The sequence below is a fragment of the Sinocyclocheilus rhinocerous genome, unplaced genomic scaffold, assembly GCF_001515625.1.
Source record: "Sinocyclocheilus rhinocerous isolate Xijiao unplaced genomic scaffold, SAMN03320098_v1.1 scaffold1493, whole genome shotgun sequence".
NCBI lineage: Eukaryota > Metazoa > Chordata > Actinopteri > Cypriniformes > Cyprinidae > Sinocyclocheilus > Sinocyclocheilus rhinocerous.
The window spans coordinates 314,108-341,239 of NW_015640467.1; the positions used below are offsets into that span (position 1 = coordinate 314,108).

A 27,132-nucleotide genomic window follows, 5' to 3' on the forward strand; every position below is an offset into this window, starting at 1 on the left:
TATATATATATATATATATATTAATAATATTATATTTAGTTTTTATATATATATTTTTTATATATTGCCAGTAAAAAACTAAATGATTAAAATACATAAAATATTTAAATTATTTATTTATTTTGTAAATATTTATTTTAATTGTTTAAAAAAAATTATAAATATAAAATAAACTTTACATACATACATATGCTTACTATTGTATTTTTAGAGCTGCTTTACAGCAGAATTGAAGTTTGTTTGCATCACTGAATCAATATTTTCTTGTCTATAACTGTAAAGCTGCTTTGAAACAATCCATATTGTATAAAGCGCTATATAATTAAAGCTGACTGATATATAAAATATTATATATTTATATAATTTAAATTATTTTTTTTTTTAAACAATTATAATACTAACAATTATATATAATAACAATTACATTTATTTAAACTTAAAAAAAAAAGCTAAAACTAAACCACAGGCAATACACCTCACCAAACCAGTACTATTACAAAAGCTTTGATTGGTTATATCACAAGAAGGTTCAACAGAGTGATTTGGTTGCGTGCAACACTTTGTTACCTTTGTAAACCAGAGTAAATCCTGCGCGTGACAGCTGTACGAGTCGTCCACCTCAACGACGGGCAGCTGATCCTCTGGAGTCACCAGAACGTTTTCATCTTTATAAAATATACAGGCCAGATAAAGGCCTCTACAGAGAGGAAGAGAGAAAGTCATAGATAATGCAAGATATGGTGTGTTGAGAGCGTTCAACACTGCAGCAGGCATTTTCTGATGCTGTTTTCTCTCACCTTTTCAGATTTTTGACAAATTTGCTGGTGGCCTGGAAGAGATGCCTCAGACTTTTAGACACAGAGTGTTTCCTGGTGTTTGACGAGGCTTTGCATTGTTCTAAACACACAGAGAGGTCACACATGTCAAATACAGCACAGATATTCATGTAGAGGAGTTCAGATGTGCAGTTTTAGCTTTCAGATTAAATGATAACTCACTAATAGTATTTGCTTTTCAATAGTAATAGCTGTTGCTTTTTAACTTTAACCTGAATATTCATAAGGATACAGATTAGACCCATTAATGAATATGAAGTGCATATAAAACACTAGTGATTGAAATAGAATAAAATGCATAGCTTTTTGACATACTGCCAAAAATGGCAATTACTGTAATCAAATAATTATTTAAATTAAATTACCAAAAAGACATACTTAATCCAAAAAAATAAAAGTCTTGTTTTTAAACAAAATAAAAATTATTTTAGTGGATCGCGATGTTATTTTTATAACAATTAAGCACTTGTAAAGTATAATTTTTTTGTACAGAATGTAATTTATGCTGATGTTAACAGAAAAAAAGAACATCACCTTATGACAGGATGATTTCCGTTACAGCATTCTAATAATAAAATTAGATTATTTTTTCCATACAGTAATGAGAAAAGGAGTTTAAATGTGTTTAACGGTCGTAAAAATAATAAAAAATAAATTTTAAAAAAGTACATGATATTATATACCATGATAACACTACAGCACTGTTAGTGTAGCATTCAAAAATTAATTTTTGGCAATAAATCTCCCAGTTTTTTTTTTTTACAGACCCCAATTCAAGTGACTTTAAATTGGTGCAACTCTTTATGCAGTGTGTGTGAATGAAGGAAGGTAAAGCATCTGCTTGACTCCACATATTTTACAGCCAGCAGTGAGAAGACAGTGAAGTATGAAAGCCCGTTTCCACCACTGAATAAATAATAAAAAAGGTGACTTTATCTCACAATTCTGACTTTTTTCTTGTAATTCTTTTTTCTCAGAATTGCGAGCTGTAAACTCACAATTGCGAGTTATGAAGTCAGAATTGCAAGATATAAATTGTGACTATTTCTCAGAATTGCAAGTTTATATCTCGAAATTCTCTTTTTTTCTCAAAATTGCGAGTTAATATCTCAATTCTGACTTCATAACACACAATTGTGAGATTTAAAGTCAGAATTGTGAGATATAAACTTGTAAAATTGTAAGAAAATAGTCTTTTTTTTCTCAAAACTGGACAATTATCTCTTTTTTTTTTTTATTCAGTGAAGATGATGCCTATGTATCTAAAGGCCCTTTTCTAGTTTAATTGGAGTTTAAAGAGACAGGAATGAGCAGGTGGTGATTTCCTCATAGAGTATGTGATCGCACGCACCAGTGTGCTTTACTCCCTACAGTCGAGTCAAATGTATCCCCTTCGACTCCCAGTAAAATAAACCCTAAGCGCTGATGCCATAAAAACAACAAACAGGACCCCCGGCATCGCACCGCAGACACCCGCGTTCCAGCCCTCTGAATCATTCACTCAGCATTTGTTTTAAAGTGCTGTGATGTTAGTGGTGGCGGTGACTCGCTGTGAATGAGGAGGGTTTCATTCAGGTCCAGTGTGAGTGAGTGAGTGTTTACCGTGGCAGGCGCAGTGACGGTGTGCCCCTTTAATTTGCACCAGGAGCTGCTCCAACGCCTCTTTCAGACCCTGCTGGCGGGGGGGAAGACCGTCCACCTCCCTCCAGCCTGCAGAAACACAGAGAGAGATTCAAAAAACAGTGCATTGTGGGTAAAAAAACAACAGATGCATATGAAAAGGTCTTTCAAAGCTGTGGGAGGTTGGTTGCTAGGGTGTTGTGGGTGGTTGCCAGGGCATTGCTAGGTTGTTGCTATGGTGTTGTGGGTTGTTGCTAGGAAATTTCGTCTTGTTTGCCCATGTAAAAGTTGCCAACACAATGCTAAGGTGTTGCTATGCAGTTGCTAGGGTGTTGTGAGTGGTTATCAGGGCACTGCTAGGTGGTTGCTATGGTTTTCTGGGTGGTTGTTAATGTGTTACTAAGGTGTTGTGGGTGGTTGCTAGGTGATTTCCTATGGTAACTGGTGTTTGTTCATGTAAAAACTGGCACCACAATGCTTAATGCTATGCAGTTGTTAAGGTGTTGTGCGTGGTTTCCAGTGCATTGCTAGGCGGTTGCTATTTTGTTGTGGGTGGTTGCTAGGTGATTTCCTATGGTAAATGGTGTTTACCCATGCAAAATTTGCCAGCATGATGCTAAGGTGTTGCTATCCAGTTACTAGGGTGTTGTGGGTGGTTGCTAAGTGATTTCCTATAGTAACTGTTGTTTGCTCATGTAAAAGTTGCCAGCACAATGCTAAGGTGTTGCTAGGGTGTTTTGGGTGGTCATCAGGGCATTGCTAGGTGTTTGCTATGGTGCTGTGGGCGTTTGCTAGGTGATTTCTTATGGTAACCGGTGTTTGCTCATGTAAAAGTTGCCACAACAATGCTAAAGTGTTGCTAGGGTGTTGTGAGTGGTTGCCAGGGCATTGCTAAGTGGTTGCTATGTGTGGGTGGTTGTTAAAATGTTACTAAGGTGCTCTGGGGGGTTGCTAGAATAGAAGGTTCCCAAGGCATTGCTTGGTGGTTGCTATGGTATTCTTAATGGTGGCTAAGGCATTACTAGGGTGTTCTGGGTTGTTGCTAAGTTGTTACTAGGGTGTTCTAGATTGTTGCTTGAAGGAGGTTGCCAGGGCATTGCTTGGTGTTTGCTATGGTGTTATGGGTGTTTACAAAGTCATTACTAGGGTGTTCTGGGCAGTTGCTAGGGTGTTGACAGAGGATGCAAGGGCAATGTTTGTGGCAGTGGTTGCTAAGGCATTACTAGGGGGTTCTAGGATGTAGCTAGAATGTTCAGTGTGGTTGCTAAGGTGTTACTAAGGTGTGGTGTTAGGGTGTTCTGGCTGGTTGTTAGGGTGTTGAAGAAGGTTGCCACGGCATTGCTTTGTAGTTGCTATAGTGTTCAGGGTGGTAAATGTTTACGACCAGACAAAACCTATGTGATTATGTAATGTGTGTACACTAATCTGTCAGTAAATCATTCAGTATTAACCTTCTATCCCTGCATCAGGCGCACACACACACACACACACACACTCTCTTAGGACAGTAAACAGGATGATGTTCTGACGGTGTGTTGGTTGCAGGCCGGTTCCTGAGGAAGCAGGGAAAACATGGATACTCTATTCCGGGAATGTCTAACACAGACCCTCTCTTCAGCCCAGCTAACCTCACCAAGAGTGTGTGCGCGTGTGTGTTATGAAAGAGATACAGCGAATGGGAAAAAGGACGCAAACTTGATGTAAATAAGAGAAATTGAGTGAAAATCATTTCTGTGTGTGCGTGTAAAATGGCGTGTGTATGTGAGCATGAATTGTAGAGGGAGACAACAAGTGTGTGTGTGTGAGTTGGTGTATAAGAGCCGTTCTGTCTGCGACTTTACAGCTTCTCACAGACATGCAAATATTTCCAGAGGGAGTCGAAATGGAAAACACAAACACACACATTTAAATTAGCATGCTCAATACACACACACACAAACACACACACTTGACATAAAAGAGCCCTAAAATCTGTGGGAGAAAAGGAGGGCTTGTCCTCACAAACATAAAAACCTTCTATCCCTGCATCAGGCGCACACACACACACACACACACACTCTCTTAGGACAGTAAACAGGATGATGTTCTGACGGTGTGTTGGTTGCAGGCCGGTTCCTGAGGAAGCAGGGAAAACATGGATACTCTATTCCGGGAATGTCTAACACAGACCCTCTCTTCAGCCCAGCTAACCTCACCAAGAGTGTGTGCGCGTGTGTGTTATGAAAGAGATACAGCGAATGGGAAAAAGGAAGGACGCAAAATGTAAATAAGAGAAATTGAGTGAAAATCATTTCTGTGTGTGCGTGTAAAATGGCGTGTGTATGTGAGCATGAATTGTAGAGGGAGACAACAAGTGTGTGTGTGTGAGTTGGTGTATAAGAGCCGTTCTGTCTGCGACTTTACAGCTTCTCACAGACATGCAATATTTCCAGAGGGAGTCGAAATGGAAAACACAAACACACACATTTAAATTAGCATGCTCAATACACACACACACAAACACACACACTTGACATAAAAGAGCCCTAAAATCTGTGGGAGAAAAGGAGGGCTTGTCCTCACAAACATAAAAAATGAGGACACAAGACATAACATACACAAACACAGATACATAATCTCACACACACACACACACACACACACACGTCATGCAACTTCTTAGAAAGCAAACGTGACTAACATCTGTCCTGTTTGTTGTTGTTGAATGTGTGTGTGTGTGTGTGTTCTCACTTGAAGGTGTAGCACAAGCAGGTTCAGCTATCTGAGGTGAACTCCATCCCTTCATATTATATGCTGATACTTGGACATAGCAGCATGTGCCCTGAAACGAGAGATGTTGTATTTAACACAACCTTCCACTGGAAAAGATGCGATGTGTTTAATTCATTAAAAACATTCATTTTTTTCAGTAGAGTTCAAATTCATCAGGCTTTTTTCATGTTTATTTAATTATTTGTTTGTTAAATTTTTTTTGTCTTTTTTTGTTTGTTGTTTGCTCACTTTTGTTGTTCTTACAAAACTAATAAAAAACAATATTTTTATTGTTTTATTGTGCACCGATGTTGTTATAATTAACTAACAATAAAAATAAAACGATTAAAATTTGTTTTCATCGATTGAAATTAAGCTGAAATAAAATTAAATATAGAAATACGGAAAATATAGAAATGTTGCTTTGGCAACTAAATGAAATAAAATACAACATACACGGTGAATAATTTTTTTTTTAACTAAATGGAAACATTAACAAGAATTAATAAAAATGACAAAAGCTCATAACAAAACTTAAATATGATAAACAGTAATCTTTTTTCAGAAGGTTCTCCACCTCTAACAACGTTTCTTTCCTCCAAAGAAATTTACTGTAATATTAAAATTAATCAATTCATATTAAAATTACCTATAATATTAAAATTAATCAAAGATATTTTATAGCTTAAAGGGACAGTTCACCCAAAATGTAAATTCAGAAATAATTTACTTACATGACTTTTCCAGGTCTAGAAGCTGTTGGGGGGGGGATTTTTTTTTTAGTTGTTTTAGATTATTTTAATGTTTGTTTTGTCTTTAATGTTTGTAAAAGTATTTAAATACTTTTTTAGAGTTATCTTTCTGAGGCTTCCTAGTAGTTGAGATCCGCTGCTTTCATAAAATGCTTCTTTCATTCATAAAATTAAAAATACATTTCTGGGTTAATGTGTTCCACAAAGATGGAGCAGGTCACAAATAACTTTAATGTCAGCTCCGTTTCTCACACAAAGCTATCATATGGCTTCAGAAAATCTGAAATATAGTGCACAAGCTGTATGTTGTGAAGCTTTCCGGTGCTTTTTGGAGCTTGACAGCTGTGGTAATATTGTTTGCAGTACGGTTTACTGCACATACTAACCGCTGGAAGTCCAGTGATGTCATACTGGAGCTGAGTCACGTCTTCAATGACCGTCTCACCCAGTAATGGAGTAAATGAAGGAACGCTGCTCCAGCTCACTGAGACACACATAGGCAAGCAGTCATTCAGCAGATGCACAGACCGAGCTGCACTGACTAGTCAACTAGTTCTACCACCATGCCATACTGTGTCTACTAGTCACATATCATGCGGTTTCAACTGTGCTTGTTCTATATGGTGAAACAAACTGTGTCCTGGTCTATTTGTGTGCTGTTGTTTTGTATAATGTGATGGCAAAATGTGAAAATGAAGAGATACGGGGTAGTTTTTTGTTCACAAAGTCTGACCAGCAAACTTCTAAACTTCTAAGATGGTCTAAGTTTGTTTGCACCACTCAGGGACCCATTAAACAACCCTAATGTCTGACAGATACTACAACCAAGGGTAATATATACAGTGGGTACGGAAAGTATTCAGACCCCCTTAAATTGTTCACTCTTTGTTATATTGCAGCCATTTGCTAAAATCATTTAAGTTAATTTTTTTTCCTCATTAATGTACACACAGCACCCCATATTGACAGAAAAACACAGAATTGTTGACATTTTTGTTTATAACAGCATCAGGGTTATTTATCAGCAAATAATTAACTAAATTCATGAATTAACTAAAAGTAAAGCTATTAAAACATTTTTGTTATTTGCAATACAGCTGGAATAAAACAAAATATAACTATTAGACTTAAACTAAATGAAAATTGTCATTTTTACCTTTGCAACTAATTTAAATAAGTGAATTACTAGCTGCAAATAAATGAAAACTAAAACAAAAAAAGTGTAATATTTAAAAAAATAAAAAATAAAATTGACAAAACCACATAACAAAATTACTAAAAATTAATTAAATAAAAAAAATTAACTAATTAAAATAAAACTGAAAATATCTCAAATAAAAGGCAATTAAAAATATTAAAAAACTACAATACTGTATACTTATTTTACTTACAACTACTTATTTTTACTACTTTAAAACTGAAAATATATAAAAATAAAAGGCAATTAAAATATTGATAAAACTTCAATATTATACAACTAGTTTACTTACTACTACTTATATATGAAAATATATGAAAATAAAAAAGGCAATTAAAAATATTAATAAAAACTACAAATATATAAAAGTGTGAATTTGGCAATGGAGCTACGTGATATATGTGAAAAGTGACATCATCTCGATATAATCTGGCATATATTCTCTAGTTGGCAGTCAAATTGCTGATTCTCACCAGCTAGTTGACTAGTCAGTTGTGTGTGTTCATGTGTTTTAGTGATATAATCTAAATCTTAAAACAGGGGTCAGGGGTCACTCACCGCGGTATTTGGTAATAACAGCAGAATTGTGACAAAGAGGCTCTTGGAAGTAAACTCTGAGACTGGTGCTATTGCTGACGGACAGATGAACGACACTGGGAGGCTCAGGAGGACCTGGAATCAACACAAAGAAACACTCAGTGCCACACATGGCTGCTATATCCTCAGGTGTGTGTGTGTGTGTGTTACTTACTGGCGTGTGTGTATCCAGTCTGCATGCGCATGTAGAGGCGGAGCTTCCATTCCCAGGTTTTCAGATGTCTCTCTCTGTTTGACCCCTCCCCCTCCCCAGGCTCCTCCCCCGTCACCTGGGCAACTAGCTCTGCTATGCGATGCTCCGCCTCTTGCACCAGGGAGGCCAGGTGAGCGGCTCTGCCTTCAAGACTTAGAACTAGAGGATACAAAAAACACATTAAACAAACACCTGCAAACATCTTGTCAAATAATGAAAAATAAACCAGAGTTTTGATTCTTCAAACTTTTTAACCCAGGAACAGTTTTAAGTACGTTTTAACCATTTCATTTCCTATTTGGAAAGTAATGACGAGAAAGGAAAAGATGTCTTGTTTTGTTTTTTTCTCATTTTCTTTGAAAACAAAAATTGGGCTTGATTTCTCTTTTTTATTATGTACAATAATGTTTATGTCTTCGATATTTTATTCGCACATGTGAGCGGCACTAAAACCCCTTTCATTTGATTAGTCAAACCAATTCCACTGAAAATTTCACTTTATTTCCTATACTTGTGTACAGTTAAATTTACTTTACTTTACTTTACTTTTAGTCATTTAGCAGACGCTTTTATCCAAAGCGACTTACAAATAAGAAAAAGTAATTAAAACTAAAAGCTAAAACTCTATAAATACTATATATATATACACATTTAAGAAAATAAAATAAATTCAATAATGAAGCAATAAGCCACTACAGCTTTATTGTAATGTATAGCATGTGGCAAACATCTGTAGATGTATGGTTTATGATTCATAAAGTGGGGCTCGTGCTGCATGCGTTTGATCACAGGGAGTGTGTACTCACAGTGGGGACTCTCTTTGGCCCCGGCTCTCAGCAGAAGTTTGGCCATGGGGACGTTGTTGGTCATGATAGCGATGTCGAGCGGCAGCAGTCCTTCACTGTTGGGGGTGTTTAAGTCCAGCTCCTCCAGACTGAAGGTGTTCAACAGAGACTCCACGACGTCCAGTTCCTGATGCTCCACAGCTTCAAACAGAGCTTCGTTTCCCTGGAACTAGACATGCATGCATAGATATATCTCACACACATAGAAAAATGCATGCTGTAAAACTGCAAACACAGACATGCATGAAATATACCAATGCCATTTTTGACTGCATGTGATTTTTGAGTTGCAATATGGTTCTTTGAAGGTTAAAGCATCATCAGTTGTGATTGGTTGCCTTATATGTCAGTCATATGTAAGTGGGTGGTTCTTAGCCAGAAAAAGCTGCAAAGTCAGACTAATTTGGTTTCTATTATTGCATACTTCTTGTTGAAGTGTTTGCATCTCACCATGGTGGTTTTGTGCGAATGGTCCTTGTCCGACTGGCCCGGGAGAGCCGTATCATCCAGAACAAGGTTCGCCGTGCGGAACTTTCCAGACAGGTTTCTGTAGAGACGTCGCGCGGCGTTCGGCGGAGACGAACATGACGTGCTGGCGTATTTGCGTGGAATCAGAGGATGGGGGTCTGGAATCTGTTGAGTCATTTTGGATTCTGCCCTGAAAAAGAAATTACACCAGAAATGAGAATTTATGAGGAATAAAGAGAGATGCTGTCAGCACTGTCCTCAGGACAAAATAATAATAATAATAATAATAATAATAAAAAAAGTGTTAATTATTTTCTTTGAAGGTTTATATTCAGTGTGCAAAAATGAGTGGACTTAAATACATCTATGTAAAAATAGCCTTTTTATACAAGAAATCCTCCACCAAAACATATTCAACATGTATTTTCTGTCTTGTTTCCATTAAATATTTCAATAACACTTAATATAATAAGGTTCCATTTTTTATATATAAAAAGACATTTATTAATCTTAGTTAGTTAATTTCAACATTTACTAATACAATACTAAAATTTAAAGCTGTACCTGTTAATATTTAACGCACCTGAGCTGACAATGAACAGATGTAATTTATTAATTAATGTTAACAAAGATACAGTTAATTAATTGTTTGCGAAGAAAAATACAGTAAAATTAATTGCTCATCATTAGTTAATTTTATTTAATGTATTAACTAACGTTTACTAATGGGTCCTATATAAAATGATAAATTTAAATAAATTGACTAAAAATAAAAATACTTCACTTGAGATGCAAAATTATGCTTGACTTTTCAGAGAATAAAACTTGAATTAAGTTTATTTTTCTAAATTTGGTCCCTTACAATCTTTCTTGCAAATACGTTTTTCTTGTTCTAAAACATAAAAAAATAGTGAGGTTTATTCTTAATTTTTTTTAAAAAATAGAGTAAGATTGGAAGGGACTAAAAGTACAATTTTAAGAATCAACAACTAAAAACCTATATTGATTGACCACTAATATTGTATACATGTATACATGGATATGAAGATTCATTCAGAGGGACTTCAGATTTGGAAAGAGAACAAAGCGCTCCAAGAACTACAACTGTCACAAATGCTCTCGTATTAGGACGGAGCGTTGTCCACTTCGGATACACGCGGTCAGAAACAGATGAACACCTCCGAGTGCTCTGTTAATAACGCGGTTATTTTAACGGGCAGGTATGTGCTGTGTGCAGATAAAAGTGGGTATATTTGTGGCAGGCCGGATCAGTTTCAAAGGCGGCTGATCTCCGGGCTTAAAGTTTCTCCTCTTGTGCCGAACACACGGGCTGCCGAGCGAACGGCGCGTGCACTCACATGAAAGACTAGCAGATGAAAGAACGAGGGATAAAGAGAGAAAGACAAAAGAAACAGGGACACCACATGTTAACACAGCCGTCTCAGCACCCCATCAGACGAATAGTGACAGAATAGAACAGACACACACACACACAACAGTTTCCCACCACACAACTACTGTGAGGTCCAAACGTCTGAGACCACACAGAAAACCCGGGATTCCAAATCTGATTTAAATCTGGAAGATTTAGAACTTTGAAACATTTACAAACAAAGAAACATAGTAGCACTTCTGTACGTTGATCATGTGACTCTTTGTACAGAATCTCAAATCACGCTGGAGAACGTATTTGTAATTCAAAATGCTATTCATTTGAAAAATGCTTGGATTGCACTGTGCACAGCAACACACACTTATTTACATTGTGTGCACAAACACACAGTCAAGTTTGGGGCAAAAGTGCTCAAATATCCGTGGATTGCGTCTGGCATCACATCAAAAGGCGAAGCAAAATTTAGCCCGCAAATACGAGCACATTTAACATGTCCAATAAGTCAAGGTTAAATGAGAATAGGCCATAGTATGGAAAATTGGGTGAGTAATGCCTCCGTCTAAGAATAATAGTCATTGAGAACAGTAGGCGTATATAAACACATGCAATCCTGCACACATGTGCATGTGTTGAGCTTACTGATGGTAAGAGATTACTCTTTACCGTTTCCCCGAACACGTGTTCACATTTACCTCCGAGATCAAACTCAGCCCAATACCGCCGCTAATGTGGCCGCTAAATTATCCGCTTTGTTTCATGTGAGACAATGATAAAAGCTGGAGAGTATATTTGTCCCTCGGTTTTTAGATCTGATGTTGCTATACAGAAAATAAATGACAACGGGAACATTCCTGGGCTTATTCTGCACAATTCATCAATGCATGTTATTCCATCATATTTTAAAAAATATATATTTTTAAGTGCCCCTATTATGCCATTTCCAATATTGCCTTTCATGCCGTGTGTAATGTAGCTGTATGTGAATGTAAACGATCTGCAAAGTTCTAAAGTGCACGATAAATAGTTATTAGCTATGTTTCCATCCACCTATTTTTATGCGCATTTTGGATTATCGCATAAAAAACCGCAAGATGCGCATAAATTCTAAAAATGCGCATAAAAAAACTTATGCGCACAACTGAGTAGAATAAACTTTTAATCCGATAAGAAAAAATGTGCATAAACTACAATGGAAACACATTTACCGAATAAATTCCACCATGCGCACTGAAAAAGTCATGTGACTTTGCGCTATGAGACGGGATAAATTGACTAACCAGTGGACCGATCTCGTTCACAGCATCTATATGTTGTTTTGGTCGTTCTGAAATGCCTGAGGAAAGTCTGTCATCAAAGTATTTCTGTATAATTAATGTCTTACATGACTGCATTCCAAAACAGCAGGCATCCACCTCTAAAAGCAATGACCGCATTTATTGTGTTACGTCTGCTCGCTCTGAAGCGCAAGTAATTTATTACATATGAAAATTATTATATTCAGTGGCTTCTCCTAGTTTTCTTAGAGATATTTAGTGCCAGTTTATCAGGAAGTGACGATTGTGTTCTCTTTGGCTCGTTGGATGGAAACTGTGCTTTATTCGCAAATGTTTTATGCGATATTCCAGTTTTGTGCATCAGTTAAATTAAATTAAAAAAGTTAAATTCGCATCTTTGGATGGAAACATAGCTATTGTCTCCCAAAATAAAGAATTGACTCTGTACAGCCGTAATTCGAATCCCAATTCCGTGACGGCTACACGTCACGGGGTAACACATTTGCATAATTCCAGCCTATGTTCTACGTTGGCCGGCCGCGAACAACTTGACCCCACCCACAAACACGCCATTTTACTGACGACTGCTTCTCTAATCTCAGGGAGTTCAACGCGGGATTCACAAAACGCTTGCTGTTGAAAGATGGATTATCAATCACAACAGACTGGGCCATCTGGCCAATCAGAGCAGAGTAGGCTCAGGGAAAGGAGGGGTTTAGAGAGACTGAATCTTAGAACTGCTTCGAACGAATCGTTTGAGAATCACTGGAAAATGAGGTGATATTAAATGCTTATTTTGAAAAAACGAAAGCGTTTTTTGACCATGCATGCATGTTATTCTATTGCAGGAGACTCCCAAAACAATATTAGATAATATTAGGAACCTTTTACATAACACTGACAGCAAGAACAAAGATAAACAGTGCATTTAACCTTTAATATTGTACAGTTGTTCATTTGATTTATATTATTTGCTGTGTATAATGGGATGTACAATCTTTGCCTTTTATCAAATTTTAATATACTTTCAATCAAAGTTGGGTTTAGGCTTTATTGAAGTTTTTTTTATTTTTTTTTATTTTACAGCTTTTGATTTTAATAATTTATTATAGGGCTGGACGATATGGCCAAAATTAATATCACGATATATTTCTTAATTTCGGTCGATACGATATAATTCCGATATCGATATGAACACTATTTATCTGAATGAAAAATCTTTTGTAACATTATAAATGCCTTTATCATCACTTTTGATCAATTTTAAGCATCCTTGCTAAATAAAAGTATTAATTTCTATCATTTCTTTCCCAAAAAAATAATAAAAAATTATACTGAATGGAATAGTGTATAATGTTACAAAAGCTTTTTATTTCAACTGCGGAGCACGCCACGGAGGCAGCCATCACCGTCGGCGCCAATAAATAAAAATAAATCAATAAATCAATAAAAAACGGCACAAATAAATCAATGTATGGGAAACTGGTAATGTATATCGAAATATCGGAAATGTGTTTAAAAATCATATCACCGTTATTGAAAAAAATAATATCGCGATACATATTGATATTGAATTATTGTCCAGCCCTAATTTATTAGTAAATGTTAAACTTAATCTTAACTAAGATTAATATAAGTATCATTCATGTTAACTAATGTAGTCAACTAATGTCAACAAATGGAACTTTACTGAAAATGGTTACCAATTATTTAATTTATTTATTTTATTGAAATTTTATTGAAATTCAATGGAAAAAAGGTTTTATTTGCTGTTAGTTTCAACTTTCATTGAACAAGTTTAAAAATGTTGTCTCTTTTCACAACAACTAAACGTATGACTATAGATTATGCATATTTAAACAAGAAAAAATATAACAAAAAATGAAACAAGTAAAGTTATTTAAGAATTCAGAATTTAGAAATCTGGGAAAAAACCTTCAGAATCTAAATGTAGAATTTAGAGAACAGAAAAATAGATTTTCACCATATATTCCAGAATAAAATATTACAAAACCAGGCGAATGATATTTTAACAAACCCTTCTCTAATAACCTTCAGAAGGAATAAAACTGGAAAGTTTGGATTTCCGGTGCAACTGAATTTCTCATTTTGAGCAAACGGCCTTTAAATATATGTATTGTAATTAAAATCTCTTTTGACAACAGCAAAACATATCACTTCAGATTGTGCATCTTTAAACAAGAAACTAATTGAAAAAATTAAACGTTACCAGTAAAGTTATTTAGCACTTAATTAGGAATTCTGAATTTAAAATCTGGAAATTGTAGAATCTAAATGTAGAAATTAGAGAGAAGCTTTTCGATATTATGTTGCATTCATAAAATGATCACATCGTTATTCAGTTCAGTTGCATTGCATTCAATTAATATCGTCTTTCAGAATATTAAAGAACTAAGAAAGAACATCGTAGACGGAGATGTTTTTACCTACACTACTTAGTAAAATTTTGAGCTTCCTTAACTATAATCACGAGTTCGTGAATGATTTTACTCATTAGGTTAATTCTGACATGGAACCAAGTAAATAAAGTATAAATTTAGAGATACAGTACATGTTTGATTCTAAACAACTGCAAGCGTAGATTTTATGTCGACACACGACTGCAAGAGACGCAACGATAAGAATGAACGGATGTGTGAGAGAAACAGTGACTCTGCCAAACAAAACTCTGGTGACATTTGGAATGTTTTACGAGAAATGTGCAAAGAGCAGACAGGACGACGTCTCTCTTTCTTTTAGAGTAGCTGGCTATAACAGACGGAAAGGGGGCAGAGGAACTCCTCTCCGAGGGTTATATGTGGCTGCGAGAAGGAGAGTCTGAAATTTGATTCTTGGCACCAGACAGACTGCAGTCCGACCAGCCAAAATTTGGAGGGGGAGTGTGTGTGACAGTAAGCAACAGGAGGGGGGCAGTGAGGACAATATTACAGATTAGTGTGTGTGTGTGTTACTAGGGTCAACAGAACCCCTCTCTCTCTCTTGTGTACTTCATGCCTAGTGGAGCCAGTCTAACCCTTCGACCTCTCACACACACAATGGGGAATCAAAGCTAATCAGATGATTCCCTCGCCGTTTGAAAGACACGCCGACAGGTTTGCATGTCACCACAGAGATCTTCAGCATGCAAACGCACTTCAGAATCAGAATCTCACAAGAACGGGTCACATTTCAGCTCAAAATCAACAGACAAGAAATAAGATATAATAGTTGCCATAATCAAAGCATATTTTTAAGAATGTCCCATTATTTTAATGACAATTAAGTAAATTTTCCACCAAAAATTCTCATTACTATAATGCATCTGGGCGTTTTACTTTTCAGTTTTTTCTCAGTAGTGATTATCATAATAAAGTACAGGTGAATAGGATTTGAACTAATAGATCTCATCACACTTTCCCCAGCTGATTAATCACAGTACATTAAGACAACTGCTTTGTATGACAAGTTTTCTGAAATGCTGTTTGAATATGCAAATGAGGTATTATCTAATTAAATTTGCATACATTTCTAGAACAAAAATCTGAACAGTTGATGCAGCCAATTGTTTCATTTTGTTGACATACTAGGATATTTTTGATGTCTCTTTTTATTACTGTTAAAACACTGTCAACAGATTTTCACCATATATTTAGGAATAAAAACCTGCAAAATTGACCTCAAAATTGACCAGTGCATGAATTTTGCCTGCAGCTTCTTCCTTTAAAATGCTTTAAAATCATTAAAAATATTTTACAATTTAAATAATATATTGTATACATATAAAAATTATATATATATACATATATATATATATATATATATTCACATTACAGCAATAAAGACACTTTTCTGCATTACAACAATATAAATAAATAAAATAATGTCTGATTGCAAAACAAAAATCGGTTTAATTTTCATTAAAGAAAATGCATTTTCTTTCATTTGAATTTGCAGTGAAATGCGTTTCGTGTGATTCACCTGTGCATACGCGCATGTCGCTTTGACGGCATTAGAACAGGAGCAAGTTTGTTTAACGCAGTAAAGCCATGGTCTTTTCCAATCATGTGTGCGTCTGCGCGTTTGCGTGTTTCTGCTGTGGGCGTATGCGTTCTAATCTGCGCAGATTAAGAGATTAACCGCGGGAGTATTTGTGTGCATGCGGCGGTATGCGCGTGTGATGTCGCAGTAGTAGTCGCTCCCCTGTGAGAGTGTTTGCTGTGTGGAGTTCAACTGCCCGCCACCTGTTCACCCCCCCACCCCAGGGGGCAAATCTCTCTAATTCTGATGAGCAGAGACAGAAGACCGTCGCCATGGGGATGTTCTGCAAGGGGACGAGACGCGCGTGTGAGCGCGGGATCAATCAATGTATGAATGCGTGTGCGCCTATGTGTCTTTGTGCATCGGCCCCGTACATGTGTGTGTGACGTTAGGCCCGTCTAAGAGGCTCTGGCGACAGACAGCTCGGCGTGCAGGAGGTGACAGGGAGTCTGCTTGAGTCTCTGTGCAGTCCCGAAAACAGGGGGGCCCAGCCCGCATCGTGCCCAGCCAGGGTGGCTACATCCTGGGGACACGTTGCCCCGAGACTCCCCGGAGTTATATGTGTCTCTGGAGCCCGGCTCCCAATCTGCCATATGCCACGACCCAGATGCGGCCGCCGATACAAACCTCTTCTCATGCACAAACAAAAGCACATAAACTTGTAGTTCAACACCATAAAAGTGCATACTAGCAGGTTTACAATGGGCTGATTTAAATACCTTTTAACGGAAAATCCTTTACTTAAAGGGATAGTTCAGCCAAAAATTAAAATGTTGTCATCATTTACCCACCCTCAAGTTGTTCCAAACCAGTTTCTTTCTTCTGTTGAACGTAAAGGAAGATATTCTGAAGAATGTTGGGAAACAAACAGTTGCCGGTAGCCAATGCGTTCCATAGTATGAAAAAAATACTATGGAAGTCAATGGGTACCATCAACCAAAATACATTAAAATGTCTTGTTTTACATTCAACAGAAGAAAGAAACTCTTTTTTTAGGTGAATTATCCCTTTAATTTGGTTTTCCCAGTCGAAAACGACCGGCCTTTTAAAAATTGCTTGTATAATCTCTTATTATGCTGTATCACCACCAAATCTTGGATTCGATCTTCCAATTAGCACAGGTTTTGTATTTCTTTTTGGAATTGATTGGTCGTAGGCCTCATTTTGGAGTGAAAAAAGCATTATTTATGGATAATTTTGGCAATGTCCATTTAAAAACAGAGGTGCATGAGCTCAGATCAGTGAGGTCTATGATCAACCAGTTCCAAAAAGAAATACAAAACCTGTGCTAACCGACAGAAAAAAAGTTGACAAAGAGATTGAATCCAATATTTGGTAATAATAATTTATTAATAAGTAATAATAATTTTTTATAAGTAATAATATAATAAGTATAATATTATAATAATATAATATAATAATAATTATAATAATAAGTAATAATTTTTTGCGTAGGCCAGTCATTGTGGACTGGGAAGACCACAAGTGTAACAAAGTGGGGAAAAATCCTAAAAAAGTACAAAAATTATCCAGTTTTTGGGGAAAGCTGTTATACCATATGTGTGCAAAGTCAGTAAGTTTTAGTCCAATGTGATAACATTAACTAGCAATTTCTGCACATATAAACATATTTCATTCAACAAAAAAATGTGCAGTATAGATATATTTGATATATATATATATATATATATAATGATCAAAAATAAACTATTAAATAAAATCATTTGGGCCTATTTAATTATATGTTTGCTATTATAACTATATTATTGACTAGCTTTTTATATAATGTTGGACACAAAGTATGGCCAACTTTATTTGCATACATACAGTATACTCACATAAAGGGATATATACTATATATCAAATCTCAACTGCTTGATTGCTTGTATCGTCGCAAAATGTCGCATCCAGCTCTAAACTGCTAAATGCGACATCATGATTTTGTGTAAAGCATATTGTGAAAAGCACCTTTAAAAATTGTGTGTCCAAATGAGTAATTGTGGTCAAACTTTGGTAATTTTTCTTAAACAGTAAAAAAAAGGCAGAGAGATTCATGTGCCTTTAAAACAAAGCGCATGATGATGATCTCAGAAAAAGCGCCCAAGAAAAGCATGTTGGAAGTGAGTCAGATTTGTGAGTTTTGGACATGCATCAGCCGTGACAGACGGAGAGGGTGGAGAGCAGAGAGACAGTCAGAGCTGGAGTCATGATGTCTGTAGAGATGAGCAGAGGAAAAACTTTGGGTAACTAGCAGCATTCAGAGCCAGCACGGCTTCTCTGGCATCTTTTGAGTCCAAATGGCTGGTTTCGCAAACTAGTTTTAGCGGTTTAAAATGACATTATTGAAAACATAGACTGATGCAAATGTTGTGTTACCAGTCCACACTGAGAGAGCGCCTCCTGTAGGCCGGAGGTCTGGACAACTGACTCCTGTCCTCCTTGCAGTGTTTGTCCTTCAAAGAGAGTCTCTGGGTGAACTTCACAATCTCAGACTCAGTCCTGAGAAACACAAACAGACAGAAATAGCATGATTACTCTAATACATACACGGATTTACTCAATGTTTCAATAAACACACACTGCTTGACAGCAGTCCAGAGCTTTACCAAACATTCCCATCATAAGGTTTCATCATGATCCATGTGTATAAATATTTGATCTTCAATTACACACAAATAGTACAATTAATTTCAGTAATTTCAGTGTCACTTTAAAAATGTAGATCAACTTTTTCTATCACTTCAATCAAAAATCCTTTTGCCCAAAATGGATGAAGATCATGAAAATAAAATAAAACATAATAATTATAAAATTATTATTATTATTATTACTATTATTCATAGCAAAAAATATATAACTAACAAATATGGATAATGATATGAAACAAAACAAATAATAAGCATATAAATAATAAATAATATCATTTATTAATAAGAAATAAAATTAATAAATATAAATAGCATTTAAAAACAATAAATGAATGAACAAAATGAAATTTTTTCATTGTTTTACATTCTTCAAAATCCTAAAATTTTGCTTATTTCCAGGTTTTCACCAGTCCAGAGTTTTACCAAATATTTTCCATCATGTGTATAAATATTTGATCTTCAATTACAAACAAATAGTACAATTAACCATTTCAGCATCACTTTAAAAATTTAAACACTTTAGCTTGGTTGAATCAAAAATAAATAAATAAAACATTTAATAATAAAATTATTATTATTATTATTATTATTAATACATAAATAAATAATAAAATGTGGATAATATAACAAAACAACTAAATAATAAACATATTACATTTAAATAAATAAATACATTCTTTTTACTGTTTTACATCGTTCAAAATCCTAAAATGATGTTTGTTTCCAGGTTTTAATTTTTTAATTTTTATTTATTTATTTTTAATCCCAGGTTTTCCCATTTTTAAAAGATTTTATATGAGGTCTGAGACTTTTGGACCAACTGTATATTTAAAAAAAATCATTTTAAAAAACTTAGAAGGAAAATATGTCTAATTATCAAGAAAATAATGTCACAATAAGGTGCAATATGACCTGGAGATGTTCTCCAAGAGATTCCCCTGTAAAACTTTATGTAAGAGGGATTGCATGTGTTGAATTAGTCGTCTCATTAGCAACAGTGTCGTCATAACAGCAGCAGCGGACGCTATATGCAGATCTGTGCGTGTGAGGCTGACAGAGCTGCAAATGCGTGAATGAACGATCCTGCAATCGCTTAATGACAAACAAGTCAACAAGTGTGACTGAAGAATGTTTAAACAGTGAAGGACAAGGTCAGCGGGCGAACGGCAGTGCCAGCGCGTCCCAAACGCTCATGCCACGGAGAGGTGACCGCATCCGTATTTCTAGAGGGAATGTTCCTAGAAAGAAGCCATTTGGGAATAAGACAGGAAGAAGGACAGCGGGATGAATCTGATTCCGGCGGCAGCTGTTCTGGATGACACTGCGCTCGGTCGGGGTCCCATGTGCTGATGTAATGCCATTAGAAGATTTCTTTCAGTAGGAAGGCCTGAGTGATGACATCACCTCCTTCAAGAGCACACACACACGCCGTACGGACATGTACACACAAACGCCGGTATAAAAATAAATACCAAACATAAACACGGCACAAGTCAATGCTTAATTCGTATGCACTTTGAGACATGATTGAGAGAGAGAGAGAGAGAGAGAGAGAAGATCTGTTTCAAAATCAAGTCAGCTGCACAAAGCATTCTGGGATTGCCTTCTTTATGAAGGATACATTGTAGAATTTGGCCAATAGAACACTCAAAAATATTTAGGCTTAAATTTAGAATTTCTGTATTTGAATTGCATATAAAATTTCCATGCATTTTGATTATGCCGTTTAATGTGATGCATATTTGTCAGTCATACATCAATGAAACAGGTCAGATTTCTCTAATAGTAACAATAAACTGAATGTGTTTTAAAAACACAATAACCAGGTTTATATATTTATCATCAATAAATCCAATACAGGTAAGAAACAGGTCAGATTTATGCACTCAAAAAATCATAGCATAGTTTATTTTTAACTATTAGCATCTATTTGATTTTATTTAAATAATATTTTCAAAATACATTCATTCAAATTGCTTTGAATACATTTGATTGATTTCACAATGATTCTAAGTATGAACATGCAAGTGGAAAGCAATATAAAATGAATAAAAATGAAATGAACTGGATTTATAAATGAACTGTCACACAGTTTTAACAAACAAACTAATAAACTTGATGAGAAGCATATTTGTCAGCAGTGTTAGGTGTACTGCAATACTAAGTTAATAACTACTGTAATTTAAAAGTAAGGGATTACTCTTATTTTTTCTGTAATTTAATTAGTTACTTCTGATGTAATTGCATTAAATACTGTATAGACTACAGGACAATTCCTTCTCCCTTTAAATACACTGGTCAGTCCAAAAATAATTTATGCAATTTTATATTATTTATTTAAAAGAATTAAAAGAGCAGTTTCATGTCCATCCTTGTATCGTTCAACTGGTCGAGGTTGCAATAAGTAATGCAAAACTTTTTAGAGAGAGTTATTAGTACAGTAATCTACAGTAATTACACTGTTGAAGATGTAATTAGTAGCTAGTAATTAATTACTTTTTTAAAGTAACTTACCCAACGCTGCCAGTCATGCATAAATGAAATAGGTCAGATTTCTGTAATAGTACTAAAATCTGAATAAATGCATTTTATGATTATTTAAATAAAATAAAATCGTTATTAATAATGCTATGATTTTTTGAGTGTGTAAATCTCACCGGTTTCATTGATGTATGACTGACAAATATGCATCATATTAAGTTAAGTCTGTTAAAACTGTAATTCAACTGGATGGAAATTTGATATGCAATTCAAAGTATTTTTTGAGTGAAGGCAGTACTATCTGTATGCTGTCTAGGTAGGCGTCTCACTAGGTTTTGGAGCTGGAGAGCGAGGGAGAGGTGAGTGTCTGCCTGTGTTGTTTGATGTCGATGGGCGCTCAGACTGCAGCCAGTGCACAGATCCAGCGCTTCGGCCCAGGCTGCTCATTAGACGAGCATATAAATACCAAACACACACAGTATTAAACAGCAGTGCCAGCGCAGACAGAAACTGGTTAGTTAGGGCTAAAATAAAAGCTCTCCATACCGCACATCAAATGTGTCGTGCCGTTATTCCACTTAAAGGCTTTGTCCCTCTCTCTCTCTCTCACACACACACACACACACACACACACCAGTGGTGTAAAGTAGTTGAGTAAATGTAATTAGTTACTGTACTTGAGTATATTTTTGTCTACTTTGTAGTTTTACTGAGTATCAAAGGTATTAGCAACTTTTACTCTCTGCTTCACTTCATTTTTGAATCAGTATACTCTTCACTCCAATACATTTGTAATAATTCATGCAATTACTCATTACATTTTGCATGGCACCTAACTTTTTCTGCAGCAGCTTATTTTTACTACAAAAGAAGCAATATTGCGATCTACAGGGCAATCTTGTGCGTTTTGGCCTTACTCACCCAAACTTGTCAACAAGGCTTCTTTATGTGAATGTGAGTGCATTAGCAGGTAGGAATCCCAGTGTTTTATATACGAGATGAGGGCATTACTACAGCCAGCGGTGAGGCTGAAGCCAGCACGTCTAGTGCAAGAAGGCTTGGACTTTTTCATTTTAAATACTTAAGTTAAATACTTAAGTACTGATCAAATCAGATACTCTTTACTCAAGTCGTTTTGTAATTGGTGGCTTGTAACTTCTAATGGAGTCATTTTCGCTATAAGGTATCTGTACTTTTACTCAAGTATGGTTTTCAGGTGCTCTTTACACCTCACACACACACGTTAGCACTGGGGTTTGTTTTTTACTTTCAATGAACAAAAATCATCATTAAAGTGACTCAGAAAAGAAGAATCAACTTAATTTTCAAATCATGATTGTGAATTTAAATTGGAATCAGTCACACTCCTCATAGGAAGTTCAACTGGCATTTAAATTTGAGTGACAGGAGGAGGAATTTACTGAATTCACAATTCAGCATCAGTGATGCATTCTGGGAAATGAAGCGTTCTTCCACCCAGATCCCCCCAAAAAATCTATCTATCTATCTATCTATATATCTATCTATCTGTCTGTCTGTCTGTCTGTCTATCTATCTATCCGGCAATTTGTCTTTTCGTCTATCTATCCATCCATCTATCTATCCATCCATCCGTCCATCAAACTCTGTCCATCCATCAAGCATATAAACCTTCAAATTTTGAGGCTTCTTAAACTTTAATCAAAAATTTCTAATCAACATTAAAAGTTGTCTTGATAACTTTTGCTTCTCTAGTCGACAATTACAGCTAAATACATTTCTTGGAATTTCAATGAACCCTAATTCTTCTTCCCTACATTTCAATTTGAATTGCAATTCTAAATCTTGATCAAATCCCAGAAATAAATTGTAATTTATCGTAGTCAATTCTAAATGACTGCTATATTATGACGACTGATCAACAGCCTGTGCAGTCAAAAAGCAATTTCAGAAGCTGAAAAGTTGGTATATTTTTGATTATAAAGAAAACCACATGTATATCAACACCAAGTACAGCTATAAACTCATCAGTCTAGTACACACACTTCAGATTCATGTTCCCAGAACTCCAAAATAAAAGTGGCTTCTCTAGAGGGCCACCTACTCGCCCCGTCTCTCTCTCTCTCTGGTCTTTGCCGGAATGCCGGAATGGACCGAAAGCGTCTCCCATCTTGTCGTTCCCTCCAGAATCCCACAATTCCACATGGCGTCAAGATTCCAATCAGAGTGGAGACAGCCATCACGGTGATTATTTATGCTGGAGCGGATCACGAGCGTGTGAACGTGTCATACATTTATAGACGCAAACCACACACACGCTCGGTAACACAACAGCGTGTGTTTGTGAGGAAGTTCTCCGAGCCGGTGGTTTCCGCTGTGTCATCTCCGTACCTACAACCAGACCCGTGGCCAAATGTGCGCATATATATATGTCTGTGTGCGAGAGAATGAGAAAAATTAGAACGGAAAAGACGATGCCACACACACGATGCCAGGCGATGTTTTCGCAGGAAAGTTCCTCTGGCGGGGCTTTATTGAGGTGTGTGTGTGTCTCTGGCACGGCACTGTTGGGGAACCGTCAGACTTTTCATGGCCAAACCACATCAAAGACGCAAACCACAACGCCAGCCCCTCCACACACACACGGCTGAGTCAACCTTTACACATACACACATCAACCACAAAACCAAACACTGAAACATGCACACTTATTCAAGTTATTAGACTGTTTATGTGAAAAATGCTTATGTGGGTCAGAGAGAGAGAGAGAGAGACAGAGAGACATGCACACACTGCTGCCATATATCATTCATGCTAATTCATTTGATTTTCTCCCTTCAGTTATGCAATCCACAAAAACTAGTCTTACAACTTAAGGTTAATGTGATTTGTTCACAATTGGTTGCTAGGCGTCCAAACGCGAGACCACAAATGGTTAGAGCGCATGCATTTTATTCCTCACTAATTCAGTTCGTTCACTGATTGCGTTCACTCAGTGCACACAAAAACAATGTGACTGGCTGAATTTAACTTCTAAACATAAGGCCACACAGGTTTCATTCTGTCTGCCTGACTGGAAAGTCTTCCAACGTTTGCCAAAGTTTATTCCGAGACACTTAATAGCAAGTAAACCGCATATTCATGAACAAAATTGTATATTTCAGAGTTACGTTCAAAAAATAAACTGTCTATACACATTTTTAGTAAAAAAAAATGGAAAAACGTATTCATATTCAATTCCATTTGAGACGACTTATGGCACATATGTGACAGGTCTCTAAAAAGTTCAAAAGTTTAGGATCACTATGTTTTAAAAAAATTAATAATTTAATAAATTAACTCTTATATTCAGCAAGGAAGCATTAAATTGATGAAAAGTGAGAGTGAAGACATTTATAATATTACAAAAGATTCTTTTTTAAAATATCTGTTGTTGTCTTGAACTTTCTATTCATCAAAGAATCCTAAAACAAAATGTATCACGCTTTCCACAAAAATATGAAGCAGCACAATTGTTTTCAACATTGATAATAATCAGAAATGTTTCTTGAGCAGCAAATCAGCATATTAGAATGATTTCTGAAGGATCATGTGACACTGAAGACTGAAGCACTGAAGATGCTGAAAATTCAGCTTCGCATCACAGGAATAAATTCCATTTTAAAATATATTCACATAGAAAACAGCAATTTTAAATTGTAATAATATTTCAGAATTTTACTGTATTTTTGATTAAATAAATGCAGCCTTGGTGAGCAGAAGAGACTTCTTTTAGAATTTTTTTTTTTAAATCTTACTGATCCCAAATTTTTGAACAGTAGTGTATTTAACTGCTGTCAGTTTGATTTTAGATTTTGTGAAATTATTAAATGTGATTTTGTTGCTTTGCACAGCATTTAACTTTCAGCAAGGATGAAACACTGACTTGGCGCTTCATGTCTGGTAAGGACACATTGTTAACTGCTACATGGAGCCGTTTACCTGCGACCAGAACAGACACTAATTACTAACTAATTACTGACAATGATGACATACTAATTAGGCCAAATAACCGACACTACATCAGCTATCATCGATCTTGGGTGAGAAATCTCACAAAGCGGCTTTATATAACCTACCCAGAGAGGAAAACGAGACTTCATCTTGTGCTCGTCCTTTGATCAGATCCGATCAGCGGTTCAGTTCTCATTAGTCAGCCATTAGTGACAGATTTAGGAGATCTGCCATTTTCAATCTAGTAACCAAGGTAACATGGTGTTCTTGTTGATAGGAAGGCTCTCCTACGCCACATTGTGTGACAGTTTCATAATTCACAGACTCAGAAAGACACCGACCCAATAATAAGACGATTTAACATGTCAGGAGCGCTAAAACATTAAAGAGACTTATTTCACTAATTTTTGAGATGCAACATAGCAAATGCAGCTGATGCGTAACCTACAGGAAACAGAAGCAAGTTACTGCGCTCACATATTCAGTGAACTATAGAGCTGCTGTCACAACACTTAGCGATACTGTAGTACCCTGATCCTTAATGCATCCATTTCTTTCATGAGATACTTGTTTCATTTTTACTGACTTGTGAAGCCGCATTTTAACTTAAAGGGGTCATATGATGCGATTTCAATTTTTCCTTTCTCTTTGGAGTGTTACAAGCTCTTGGTGCATAAAGAAGATCTGTAAAGTTGCAAAGACTAAAGTTTCAAATCCAAAGAGATATTCTTTATAAAAGTTAAGAGTCAGCCACACCTACCTAAAACGGCTCGTTCTAACACGCCCCCACATATCTACATCACTATGTGGGAAGATTTGCATAACGCCGCCCAAATGTTCACGCAAAGAAAGAAGGCGTAACTTTTATTCTCGCTGTAGTATTGTTGCCGCCGCCGCCATGTCGTGAAGGTGCTGTGTGCTTCGTTGCGAAAGCGAAACTACTTTGTTTGGACTTCCAAAAGAGTTCGATAGCTGATACTTGCTGGTCGCTGAGGAAATACTTCAACTTCGCGCCGTGGATCAACCCTAAACACATTCTAACTGTACCCCGAAAATTTTGTGCATTTTTAAAATAAAAAAAACAAAATAAGAAACACCTACCCAATTGAAGACGACCCCAAAGGAAAGTTACTGTATGTCTAATTTAGCTCACTTTTGGTGAATTTTCTCGCAAATGCTCACTTCAGACTAACACATAATCGCATTCAGCTTGGCATTATAAATGCTTACTCTAGATTACAGTTTGGCTAAAACTAGATTATCTCTCTGTTCTCTGGGTCACTAGGCCCAATTAAGGTCAAACACATTCCCAATGACTTGACTGTTTCATTATGGCATATTTAACCCTGGCATCACCCAAATGAGAGCGTGACACAGACGTGTCTTACCTTCTCTGCTGTGTTCCCTTCCTGTCGATGGAGCCCAGACTCTGAAACACACACAAACACAACGTTACGACCAAGTTACAGAGATACAGTCATCTCTAAACACTGCAGTCATTTAACAGATTATTACACTCCGGAATACTTGATTCTGATTGGTCAATTGCTACATTTGATCATGTATCATGTAATCAGTTGACCCACCAACTCCTACATATCTGTCTCATGTATCGTTCCACACTCTTTCTTCTCACATAATCCAGTAATTTAAACTCAAATTAGTATTTCATGTCCATTTATTTATTAATTTGGTAAGCAGCCGTGAAATAAGTTGGTTCACACACAGTCAGATGGTCTCTAGTACCCTACCAAAGGTTTATTTGGTAATAATGTCTGGTTAACAGTACATTAACCCTTAATTATTCAACTATCAACGGACGGACGGACGGACAGACAGACAGACAGACAGACAGACAGACAGACAGACAGACAGACAGACAGACAGACAGACAGACAGACAGACAGACAGACAGACAGAAATTATAGATTATAATGACTTATACTGTCGTTTTACGCGTTGCGTTGCATCACGCTGTGTAAACAGAAAACCATGTCTGCATTTATAATCGTAGAAATGACAAACAACAAGCGCTACTCTACACTGCTCAAAACTCGCGTTTGAAT

General features: G+C 36.2%; 1 protein-coding gene across 1 annotated transcript in view; it reads right to left on the minus strand.

Moving 5' to 3' along the window:
- LOC107753065 (ankyrin repeat and fibronectin type-III domain-containing protein 1-like) overlaps positions 1-27,132 on the minus strand; it is a 77,585-nt gene that overhangs the window by 14,937 nt on the left and 35,516 nt on the right. Inside the window, exons 4-14 of the mRNA XM_016569168.1 lie at positions 26,455-26,495; positions 18,342-18,464; positions 9,243-9,450; positions 8,754-8,961; positions 7,909-8,106; positions 7,716-7,829; positions 6,346-6,443; positions 5,187-5,277; positions 2,439-2,546; positions 798-897; positions 568-697 (exon numbers count right to left, since the gene is read on the minus strand). Of these exons, the coding sequence (XP_016424654.1) occupies positions 568-697; positions 798-897; positions 2,439-2,546; positions 5,187-5,277; positions 6,346-6,443; positions 7,716-7,829; positions 7,909-8,106; positions 8,754-8,961; positions 9,243-9,450; positions 18,342-18,464; positions 26,455-26,495 (1,419 nt within the window). The remainder of the gene's footprint in view (positions 1-567; positions 698-797; positions 898-2,438; positions 2,547-5,186; positions 5,278-6,345; positions 6,444-7,715; positions 7,830-7,908; positions 8,107-8,753; positions 8,962-9,242; positions 9,451-18,341; positions 18,465-26,454; positions 26,496-27,132) is intronic.